This window comes from Pterocles gutturalis, unplaced genomic scaffold, assembly GCF_000699245.1.
Source record: "Pterocles gutturalis isolate BGI_N339 unplaced genomic scaffold, ASM69924v1 scaffold13923, whole genome shotgun sequence".
NCBI lineage: Eukaryota > Metazoa > Chordata > Aves > Pterocliformes > Pteroclidae > Pterocles > Pterocles gutturalis.
Window position 1 is genome coordinate 1 of NW_010123234.1, and position 12,283 is coordinate 12,283.

A 12,283-nucleotide genomic window follows, 5' to 3' on the forward strand; every position below is an offset into this window, starting at 1 on the left:
ATATTAAAAAATGGAGAAATGTTACTTTGTTTTACATCTTGCCTTACTGAAAATGTAGCTTTATTGTTATTATTGTTCCATGTTGTAAGACAGATTGATTAAATAGTGCTTTCCATAGTATTGAATAGTTTCTTACTTTTACTTGACTTACTTCCTTTTATGGCATGTTTAAATTATGCCCATCCAAGGCTTGATATATAACTTGATTTCAGGCAATTTCTAATTTTCCAACAGGAATACAAACCACCTGGAACTCGTAAACTTCACAATATACTAGGAGTTGAGGACCAGGTGGACGTCGTGCTGGGGAATCAGGTCATACTGTAGCTGACTACTTGAAGTTCAAAGACCTCATCTTAAGGATGCTTGATTATGACCCTAAGACACGAATTCAACCTTATTATGCCCTACAGCATAGTTTCTTTAAGAAAACAGCAGACGAAGGTACCAACACAAGTAACAGTGTGTCTACGAGTCCTGCCATGGAGCAGTCACAGTCTTCAGGAACCACCTCTAGTACATCTTCAAGCTCAGGTAAGTGTTTCTCATTAACAGATAATAAAATTGTATTTCCTAATCACATCAAAAGAGTCTTTCCCAGATAAATGTTCTCTTTTTATTTTTTCTTTTTTTTTTTTTTCTTTTTTTTTTTTTTTCTTTTTTTTGGTTAAAACCAAATATGTCAGTCGTGCTCACCAAAGCAGTTATTTTAATCAGCTGGAACAGGTAACTGCTCCAACAGAAAATGAAAAATAGATGAGCAAAAACATGAGTTATTATCATAGGTCTTATGTTTTTACATTGAAGCAGTTTAAATATCTGCATGGTGTCATTGTTTTTCAGGCTACTTTAAATTTAGTGTCGCTAGTTATTGTGCATGTTATGATTTTATAGGTGGATCTTCTGGAACAAGCAACAGTGGAAGGGCACGGTCAGACCCCACACACCAGCATCGACATAGTGGTGGACACTTCACTGCTGCTGTTCAAGCTATGGACTGTGAAACACACAGCCCACAGGTATGCTTAAGTAGAGCTTACGTCTGTTTGATTTATATGAATTTTCTGAGAATATTAAATCCCTAAAACTAATTAATACTTTCAGTATTGAAGTGGTTTAGACATGAGAACTAGCCACCAGATTTGGTTGATTTTTTTACCCTCAGCTCTTGTATAGTCCTTTGTACGTTTTGTCAGTCATTTAAGCAAAAGTACTGCAGATAGCTGTAAAAATTTCCATTGATTCTGCAGAGGTGAAGGTATTGTACCACTAGCAATAAGTTGAGTGGAGCTGTCAATGCTTCACCTTACAGAGGGTGTAAGGGTACACAGAACTATGCATCTTCCCACCCAGTGAAGAACCAGCTTGTACTTCAGTGGACTCCTGCTGGAGTTCTTACTTCCATTTTATGGTGTTCAGGTGTTTCACCAACATTATCATTGGCTGAATTAGTGTTTATTCAATACTGATTCTTGTAAAGAAGGAACAATTCATGTATTAACTACAAATATTTCAGTAATATTTTTATTTTAGTACAGAACAGATCAAAATATATATTATAAATTCTTCCAAGTGAATAGTTTATGCAACAAATTGATGTGTAGCTAGTACCTGCAATTTTAGTAGTCTTTAATCAGCCATGTTCTTCCAGAGATGTTGGTGGTACTCCCCTAATGCTGTTGTCCCCATTCAAGATACGAACTACAACATATTAATTTAGCTTAGTATGCTTAATTGTATCTAGAGGCCTGAGTTGGAGATCAGGGCCTTATTCTAGGTGTTGTACAAATATTATGTTGTTTATTACTACTGTTATGTAAAGCTGTTTATATAGTTTTGACAGTAAGGTCACATCTTGGACTTACTTAAACTGCTTGCTTGAAAAAAAACATGCAGAATGTGAACTCATTTTCCTTAAGGTATATTTAGAAAAGTGTTAGAAATCCTTCTTAACTACATGCTTACGTTTGTAGAATAATTTTGTAACTGCAAGGTTTGGTTACCTTTTTAAAAAGTTAGCATAAACATTAATAACTTAATGTCTCATATATTGCAAATGAATAGATTTGAGTAAGCATTTTAATTTTTATTTTGCTTACTAATGTAGGTTCGACAACAGTTTCCTCCTCCAATTGGTTGGACAGCCACTGAAGCTCCTACACAAGTCACTGTTGAAAACCATCCAGTTCAAGAAACCACCTTCCATGTTACCCCTCAACAACAGAATGCATTACATCATCATCACGGAAATAGCTCTCACCACCACCACCATCACCACCACCACCACCACCATCATGGACAGCAAGCCTTGGGTAGCCGGACCAGGCCAAGAGTCTACAATTCTCCAACAAACAGCTCCTCCACCCAGGATTCTATGGAGGTGGGCCACAGTCACCACTCCATGACATCCCTGTCTTCCTCAACTACTTCTTCCTCTACATCTTCCTCCTCTACTGGTAACCAAGGCAATCAGGCCTATCAGAACCGCCCAGTGGCTGCTAATACCTTGGACTTTGGACAAAATGGAGCTATGGACATGAATTTAACAGTCTACTCTAATCCGCGCCAAGAAACTGGCATAGCTGGACATCCAACGTACCAGTTTTCTGCTAATACAGGTCCTGCTCATTACATGACTGAAGGACACCTTGCAATGAGGCAAGGAATTGATAGAGAAGAGTCTCCCATGACAGGAGTTTGTGTTCAGCAAAGTCCTGTGGCTAGCTCGTGACTAAACTGAAACTAAGTTTGTTTCTTGTGTGTTTTTATAGAAGTGGTGTTTTTCCAAAAACAAAGTGCAAAGCTGCTTGACTCAGAAGGAGATAAACTCACTCAACCGCTACAGGAGGTCAAAGCTGACTATTTTTTTAAACTTGAAAAGATTGCAAAGGGACAATGAAGTTTTTTTGTTGTTTTTTTTAGTTTTTTGTTTTTTGTTTTTGTTTTTTCTTTTTTTTTAAGAGCCATGTCCGGACCCACCTTAACAGATAGCTTAGTGGTGTTCACCTTCTGCTTCCCCCATTTTAACTTGCCACAACCTAGTCATAGTTTGTTTTTTTGGGGCAGGGGTTTTTTTTGGTCTCATTCAACAGGGGTTGTTGTTCAAATGTTAGTTGTAGTTGCAATCTAGTTTCTTTTTAAAGGCATTGCACATGATTTATAAAAAGGCCCTTTGAAATTTTTGGGTGGGAGGGGAGTGAGTAATATATATATTTTTTTTAGTTCCCCAAACAAACATGGGCACAGAAAAGCAGTACTGTAAGAAAGAGGGACCTTCAGATTACACAAATATATATTCTTCAGCTGTAAAAAGGGACGGTTGTAATGGAGTTTGTAAGGCACATTAAGCATGCTAAGTGGCGGTGATCAGAACTCTCCTTTTCTGAATCTACTGAGGATCAAAGCAGCAATTGTAATGGGATTCTGTGGGTCTCATATTTTGGAGACCACAGTCAGTTAGTATCGAAATATGACTGGTTTCATAACTGAGGTGCACTGAGAAGCAATCAACGGGTCGATCCTGGCCAGTCCTGGGGAGGTCTAAGTGGTGGTCTTTGGGATAACCTTTGGCCTTATGGATTTGGACTCTTAAGTTAGAAGAGCCTACCATTTCAGATGCAATCACTTTGGACATGCTTTTGCAGACAGTCCTTAATGCTGAAAACACAGAGAATGGGTAATTCAAGAGGCCTTTCTTTTGAAATAGACTTTTGTGACCCACTTATTGTAAGGTATTGCAAGGTCACTTTGCGTGTGTCATAAAGTTGACTTCCTTATTGGTTGAAGGTCACAGGAGTAGTGGTTTGCATTTGATGGAAATAGCTACAACTGTGTCCCTTCCTGCTTTTTACTTTTTTCTTTTGCTTTTTCTCGGCACGTGGTTTCTCCACCATTACTTCTGCACAAAGACGTCTTCTGTTCATCCTGAACATTTTTAAAAATGCAGAATTTTATGTGACTGCTTTTTTGCCTCACAATTATGCTGTGAATTTTACAAAAATTTATTTTCTTTTTTGATAATTTATTGTACCAAAGCTGTTTTTATAGCACATAGATGTCTGTAACCAATAATGTAGCAGTTCTGCACTTTGACACAAGGTGTAACTAGACCATTTTTAAATGTCAGTTGAAAACTATGGCTGTACTATTGCTTAAACAAAACTGGAACTGTTGTTGAATTCATAGCCAATACATTTACAGCAATCTGTGTACTGAACATAATAGATTGACATCTACTTTGAGACTATAACCTCTGTTACATTATAAATGTGTTCAGGCTTCTGAAGGTAAAAGGGACACTAGATCCAGAAGCTATGAAACCAGCAGTTGATTCTTGTATTCCTTATTAACGTAATTGTAAACTTGAAGGCAAGACCTTGATTGCATGAACAGGTCCAAAATAGTAGTCTGAGTAAAGCAAAACACTCACATGAGACCTGAGGTTAGCAGGCTGTATTTAACAGGTGCCTAATTTTGGGGTAATGCTGCCTTAATATAACACAGTCAGCTTGGCAGTCGCAAAATTTACAGGCCCATTCAGAGATTTATTTCTACGAAAAGTAAAAGCTCCATGAAAAATGTTGGAAAGAATAAGGGTAATTAATTGGTTGCCCATCCCAGATTAACATTGTTTGCCCATTATATATTACAGAAGCAGTGATCTACCTCTGCCAGCAAGCCCCTTTAAAAGTTAATTTAGCAGGAAATTCAGAATTCACACTGGTCAATTCCATGTGGCTAAGTCATTTTTTCAGACTAAAAGGTGGAATTTTTTATACTTTGGCAATGCAGCAGCTGACTACCGTGTAAATGGGAATGAATACTTGGGATTACCATTTTTTTTGTAAATCCTGGATTTTTTTTAATGAAGCGATCCATATTTCTTTTTTATTGACACGTCAACCCTGTGGATGAAAGTGGGGTTTTTTTTTCTTTTTCTTTTTTTTTTTTTTAACTCCGTTAATTCAGAGAAGTTTGCAGGATTTGGAAGGCTGTCACCTTAGAAACAGGATGCTGAGTTTAGCAATATAAAAAGGAATTCAGTACTTACTGCTGTCTAGGAATATAAGGGTAATGTGAAATCTGGGTAATTCTTGTGTGCGCGGGTTGCCACACCTTAGCAAGCGCCAAAAAATAAAGCAGTTAAAAATATCTACATAAAGAAGAAATCATAAAATCCAGTGCTTCTGCATACTGTGTTATGTTACAGTCCAGTTTTGTGTGCTTTACTACACAGTTTGGTTACAGGACTTCTGTGCATTGTAAACATAAACAGCATGGAAAAGGTTAAATACCTGTGTTCAGATTGTAAGATCTAGTCCGGACTTGCTGTGTATATTGTAACGTTAAATGAAAAGACAAGCCCTTTGTATTATAGTCATGCAGTCTTATGTATGATAAACAGTTGAATAATTTGTCCTCAGACTCTTTACTGTGCTTTTTAAAAAAAAGAGTAATTTAAGAAAAAATGTAAACATAGTAAATCTTCCTATGCAATTAACCTACTCCAAGCCATGGTATGGTAGGTATAATTATACTATAATGTGTAAATATCAGATACATTGAAACAGACTTAAAAATATGAAAGTAAATGTTGGAGGCATAACAGATAACGTTGAGTTTTTAATTGAAACAGCAAGGTATACAAATCATTGATGTATGAACACAGCTCTGCTTGATTCTGATGGACTGAACTTGTAGTTTGAGTTCTTTATATTATCATCTGTTAGTTTGAATGTTCTTATATGCACTGCAGCTTTCTACCTATTACAGACTAGCTGATTTTAAGGCCAGAGTGACAATGGTAATGAAATAATCTGACTGGCATGTCATTATCCCTAGAATTCAACCTAGTTATTTCTGCATCATGAAGTCCATATCTTTTGGGTGCAGTAGAATATACTTTTGAAAAAGATAGCTAATTTTCGTATAGATTCTTCAAGTGTGAGGATTTTTCCGTGTCTCTCGAGTGACTCAGCTAGTTTATTTTCCATACTCTCAGTCCTTCTTCAGTTTTAGGACTGTTTAGTTTCAGCTGCTGGCCATCAGATAGCTAGCTGCCTATTAGAATAACGAATAACTACTCTAGTTTTAAACTATTTCACTTTATTCACATAAAAATATGTTAACTTTAATAACCTCTATAATAGATGGAGTTCCTTAAATCTCTCAAGCTTTTACAGCTCTTCTGAAACTTCAGGTGTTTTAAAATCCATTCTAAAGTGTGGACATAAGAACTGCATACAGCATCTGGTAGTAATTTCAGTATTGCTGTGTGCGTGTAGTATGTGCAGGTACATTCTTGAACCTTTCAGTTTATATCTTTGCTTGTTTGTTTATACCTCCAAGGACTGCATTTTTAAATCTTTCAGTCTCAGTTATTTGCATTAAAAGATTGTAAATTTAGATGATTATCCATCATGATTCCTAAGTCCTTTTCAGAACTGCTGCTCTTCAAGGATGTAGCCTTCCATCCTGTAAGTATAATGATGTCTGAATGGGACTGGTTTACAGAAGGGTTGGATTCACCTATAGATGTGACTTGTCTTCATTGTTTATCACTCTACCATCATTATTTTCATTAAACCATTGATGTGCTTATATTTTATTCTTGATAACTGAAAAATCTTAAACACTTTTGAAGGTAATTCCTGTTGAAACCATCAGAAACCTCCTTTTTTAAAGTAATCTAAAACTCTAACCTTCTGATGAAAGTGGTGAATATGTTGTGTTGATTTATAGAACAAATATGTTTCAACAAGATCATCTGTGGAACTTCTGAATAGAATGGAAGTATCTTTCTAGTCAAAATTACCTAAGTAAGTGACTACAAAGTAGAGTTATTGCCGAGTGTTGATCTCATGAGGATAGTTATGTGATCCAACATGACTTTGGCAAGTGATGTATTTTTGCCAGAAGGATGGATATCAGAAGCGCACAGTATCTTGCATCTGTCAAGCAAAGAAAGTCACGTTGCCAAATTGTAGCTTTCTGTTATATGTCCCTGGTTTTGTGGAGTTTTACAGAAGCAACCTCACGTTGAAAAGTTTGCAATTGGTATTTATTTCTCCACCTCATAGTGATAGTGGAACTATTTTTTCCTTATTAAGATGCCTTGTTTTTGTTTCAACATTTAGTTTTCCATACTAGCCCTATCAAATATATATGATCTGCCTAGACCTGAGAGGATTTGTAGTTTCTATTATTATGTTTTATGCTAGATGATAGAATCACAGAATGGTTTGGGTTGGAAAGGACCTTAAAGATCACTGAGTTCCAAGCCCCCTGCCATGGGCAAGGGACACTCTTCACTAGCCCAGGTTGCTCAAAGCCTCATCCAGCCTGGCCTTGAACACCTCCAGGGATGGGGCATCCACAGCTTCTCTGGGCAACCTGTTCCAATGCCTCACTGCCCTCACAGTAAAAAACTTCCTCCTAATATCTAATCTAAATCTACCCTCTTTCAGCCTAAAGCCATTACCACTTGCCCTGTAGCTACACTCCCTGATGAAGAGTCCCTCCCCATCTCTCCCTTAGGCCCCCTTTAAGTACGGGAAGGCTGCTATAAGGTGTCCTCAGAGCCGCCTTTTCTCCAGGCTGAACAACCCCACATGTTACAGAACATCAGAGTTCAATCACAAAGACAGTCACTGTGACTATCCTTGAGGACCTGAATGATACGAGAACATGATAGACTTCATAAGCAAGTCAAAAGTAGTAGTTAAAATTTGAACTTCAGGCTCTTATGCTGAATGGCAGAGAGAAAATTTGCTTCCCTTAAGCAATGTTCATACATTCTAGAGGAAAAGCAAGGATAAAGACTGAGAAGAGGGTAAGGTTTGTAATTGAAACAGTGTTCTGTGTGGGGGGGTGTCTAACCAATGTGAATAAAAGCCTGGGGAGGGGAGAGAAATACCTTTTGCTGGAGTGGAGTTGTGCAGACCTTAACTGAAAGTGAGACCAAGAAATTTTTTTATGTGGTCCTGGTTGTAGGAAAGCATGTGAGGGAAGCTAAATGAAGAACTTCATGGTCAAGTTGAATGAGGCATAGCAGATCTATTTTAAGTGGAAAATAAATTTTTCACAGAAGGTTGGATTCCAGTAGTTAACATCGGAGATGACTAGAATGTAGCTGTGAGTTTTGTTTCAAGGTGGATTTGAATCCAGACTGGTTATCAAGCGGCAAGACTTGGGTCAAATTTGGAAGTTTGCAAGAGAGCAGAAATGGAAGTTGGGATGATTTTATTGCAATTTAGAAAGGCTAAATTGAAGAAGGGAGGATTTGATTTCTGACAGCAGACCGAACAAGGGTATGTTGGGGAGATCAGACTGACAGAAGCATCAGTAATGGATACAGTGGATTGTCAGCATATAGGCAACTAAAGGGATTTTAATTTATTTACTAACTAGGGCTGAGTTATGTAGGTTAAAATGGGCTGAAAGCAGAGCCTAGTGAGACCTTAAAAGAGGCAAACAACATTAGATGTTATAAATGGAGTTTTAGAACTGTAGGAATAAAAACCCCAAAGCCTCGAGTAGTGTATGTTTTTGAGTGAGTATCTGTCAAAACTTCAATGTTTTATAGGATGAGAATGAAAGTGAGACTGACCAAAGACATCCTTAAAAAATAAATTGTTGTCATGGAGTAGAAAGGGCAAAGGATCTAAACAGCCTAAAAGATGTTTTATTGTGGATCCACCTTAGGTCCTCATTCCTAAGGCAGGATCACTTGTTTCACAAGCAATTGTTACTCCGTGAGCAACAGTGAAAAGTATCCCAGCTAAGTAATGATAAACAGTGTCATAGTGAAAAGCTGCAACCTCAAATAGAAAACTGGCATGTAAGGAGAACAAACCCAGTATTTTCAGGCTAAATAAGAAAAAGCAGCCACTATTGTTTGAAAAGTAAGGCTAATGGCATCCATATTGGTAAGGCATAACTACCATTATTGTAAAAATGTCATAAATTCCTTCAGGAGGAGTGTGTGGACTATATTTGGCTTTCTCAACCAAATGCTAATAATCCTAAAGAGCAGATGCATCCTGGGCTGAGGCAAATTGGTCTGAATTTCAGTAGAGCCAGTATTGAGAAACCCCCACATAGATAATGCTTTTTGGACAACAGAATGTAGTGTGGCTTTAGGTAAACAGGCAGTGCAATTAAACAACTTGTGTAGTACACTGTAACTTTCTTCCATTTCTCTTCCCTGCACGTCTTTGCAAGAGGCATTTCTCATCTCTGGTAAGTCATGCAGTCCAGCTCTTAGTTTCCAAGTACTCTCTCAGAACAGTTTCAACAGGAATTTCTGCTTCCCACTGCTGCAAACTCCGGTGTCCTGGAATACAGTTGTCACAATGCCTTGGCATATGTTTTGGTTATAAGGGCATTATATTTTCTAGAACACTGCATCTTACATGTCAAATTTAGTTTAAAGCTGTTCAGTTTAACAAAGCACAAAAATGTTTTGACATGCTGCTTCCATCATTGTTTTGCATGCAAACAGACAAATCTCATGGAATTGTGTACTGTAAGGCACTGTTACAGCATCTCCTAGAAATGTTATGTTGGTCTCCAATATGAATGCTTTTATAATACATGCAATGTTCTCTTGAATACATTAGCCATTTGGATTCTTCGTTGTTGCAGCCTCCTCATAGAGTCTATCATGAAAACTTTCTGGGAAGACATTGTTTTGCCAGTGGAGCAATAGATGAGCAGTTTTATTCCTTCTAGAAAGAAATAATTTGAGTCTAAAGGATTGCTAAATTTTTTAATCACATATGCTGTTCATGATTTGTACCAATACCAACATTTTTATTCAAACCATTTATTTGTTAAAGGGCATTGAATGTTGGTATGTTTGTAATTTTGAAGATCTGGTTTGGTAGCTTTCTTTTGGCGTTTTCAGAAAGAACTCTGGCTTTCCTACTGCTGCACTGACTTTCTGCAGTGTATGTATAAAGAAATTTGACTTAATTTTCAAGGCAATCCACAGATTGGTCCCTAAAAAAAAAATAACTACAATATGAGGAAAGAGTTGAAAACATTGCTTCTCAAATCCAGTTTTATGTGATCGTCACAGAGATGGGTCCTGCTGAGCACTAGCTTATTAATCTCTTGCAAAATCCCATGGATTTTGCAAATTTCTTGAAACATCAGATCTTAAGAGTATTCCATGTGGTTTTGAGTAATAAAAAGAACAGCAGCATAGATATGCCAATAGAAATTAATAACCAAATCCACCTCCTGTAGGTCTCGTCATGAGAAGTGGGAGGAAAGGAGATTAATGTGATAGATGTTGACTGTCGAAAGGCAATTAGTTGGTTAGTGATTGGAAAATGATATATGAAAAAATAAAAGCTGAGCTTGTTTGTTCTGAAGAAACTAATTGACGTTGTCAAACAGAAAACCTCTCCACCTGGACTGCCTTCTTCCGGATCTCTCTTTTCCCTCACCAGTAGAAGAGGTCGCTCACATACTGTTTGTTGTGGTGTTCCAAAGCCTCTTTCTTTCTTCAGGTTTTCCTGCCAACTTGTAGCTCGTTCAGGACTCCCTTCACAACTCCTTCCCAGCATAAAATGTCAACAGTTGGTAGATCAAGTTAATAGTTTTGAGACTGCAAGGATGATGATGAAGAGGAGTTCTCTCTACCTAAAGCAGGCAGAAACACTAGTCCTGAATGGAGCACATTCGGAGCTATTCTGCATTTTCAGGGCAACAAACCCTTTCGGAATTTGCACTTGGAGGAAACTCCATTCAGAGACCTTGGAGTTGAGAATAAGCTGAGAGAATTTTGTTTTCAAAACACTCACTTGTGGTCTTTCCCAATACAGGGCTAGCGCAGTTTAGTACCAGTGGGATTCCTCCTCTTTGCTGCAATGTGTCAGAGCACTCGTGCATTTTTATTTTCACCTGAATTGGTCTCCTGCCTGTGTAAAATGTTTGCCTGTGTATGAGGAAATTTTACCACTTTTTTGTACACTAGCTAAGTTAGTATTTCTTCCAAAAAAAATGCTGTACGTAAGTTTATTCTTTACTGGACTAACCCACTTCATTGTACTCTTTTCTATGTATGCTGTCTCACGTCAGTCTAGTAACTGCACTACACAGAGCTTATGCTGTTCTCTGTGTGTGTGAAGGGGCATTTGCTCTGTAAACAAAACAAGCTACAAGTAGAAACATCACGGTGGCAGTGCCTTGAGATCAGGTGTGTCCATAGAGGTCACTTTGATACAGTGACAATATGAAGGGTTGTGTCCTAATACAACCTCAGTGACCCAGGAAGACAAATCAAAAAATCTTGGGAGCCAGAGCTTTGAAAACCAGAAATGTCATATTCAGAGTTCTTGCATGGAGACAATGAGAGCTTTTTTGTCTGAAGAAAAAGTCAAACATAGTAACTTTGTCTAACATGATTTTAATACCCTTTTGTTTTCAGTAGAAAGTGCAGTTCATTTCCATCTTCAGAAGCAGAAACGTCACACAGCCTTTTCTCCCCCTCCAAGTTCCCCTCCTTTCTTACTGCTTCTTACTCCCACTCCCTTCCCTACTTTCCACTCTGACCCTTCTCGCTGTCCTACACCTTTCACCTTTTGCTTTTGTCTCCTGTTCCCATGTTTCAGCATTCTGGTTTTCCCCCTGCTTTTTTCTGTTTGCCTTTCCCCTGCTATTCCCATTGCTTTTCCCTGCTTTCCTCTGTTGCCTTTCCAGTCTTTCTGCTTTTTCTTTTCACTGTATTTCTTTCCTTTTCCTACTTGTTCTCTTCCTGTCTTTCCACTGCTTTTCCTGTCTTGTCCATGCTTGTCTTCCCTGCTTTATTTTCCTGCCTTTTCTTTCTACTGTGCTTTCCTAATTTGCTTTGCCCCCCCTCACCCCTTTCTTTTCAATACTTTTCAGGTCTTTCACGCCCCTCCCCTCCTTTTCCCTTCCTCACCCTGGTTGTTGCTCTTTTTGCTTCCTCTTAGGTCTTTCAGGTTCCCTTCCTTCTCTTCTTTTTGGTGCTTTCTGTTCTTTTCCCTGCTTTGACTTTTTCTCCTTGCCTTGATTTCTGTTCTTTTCCATTCTTTTCCCAGGTTTTCAGGATGATTCTCCCCACCCCACCCTCCCTTCACTGCCCCTCACTGCCCTTCACTACCTTGACTTCTTTTCACTGCCTCTCTCTCCTGCTTGTTTTTTCCTGCTTTCACACTTCCTTTTCCACCATTGCTTTTTCGTTGCTTTTCCTGCTTTGCTTTCCCTTCACTGATTTTTCACTGCCTTTTCCTTCTTTCTAATGCTTTTCAGT

The 12,283-nt window shown here is 38.1% G+C and overlaps 1 protein-coding gene across 1 annotated transcript; it reads left to right on the top strand.

Moving 5' to 3' along the window:
* Positions 1–234: 234 nt before the first annotated feature.
* LOC104464961 (dual specificity tyrosine-phosphorylation-regulated kinase 1A-like) lies at positions 235–2,908 on the top strand (the record flags this gene model as incomplete). Its single annotated transcript, XM_010077831.1, is given in 4 exon segments — positions 235–280; positions 283–534; positions 895–1,019; positions 2,108–2,908. Coding segments are annotated over 4 exon segments (1,047 nt in total), but the record flags the coding sequence as incomplete, so codon positions are not given.
* Between the last annotated feature and the right edge of the window lie 9,375 nt (positions 2,909–12,283).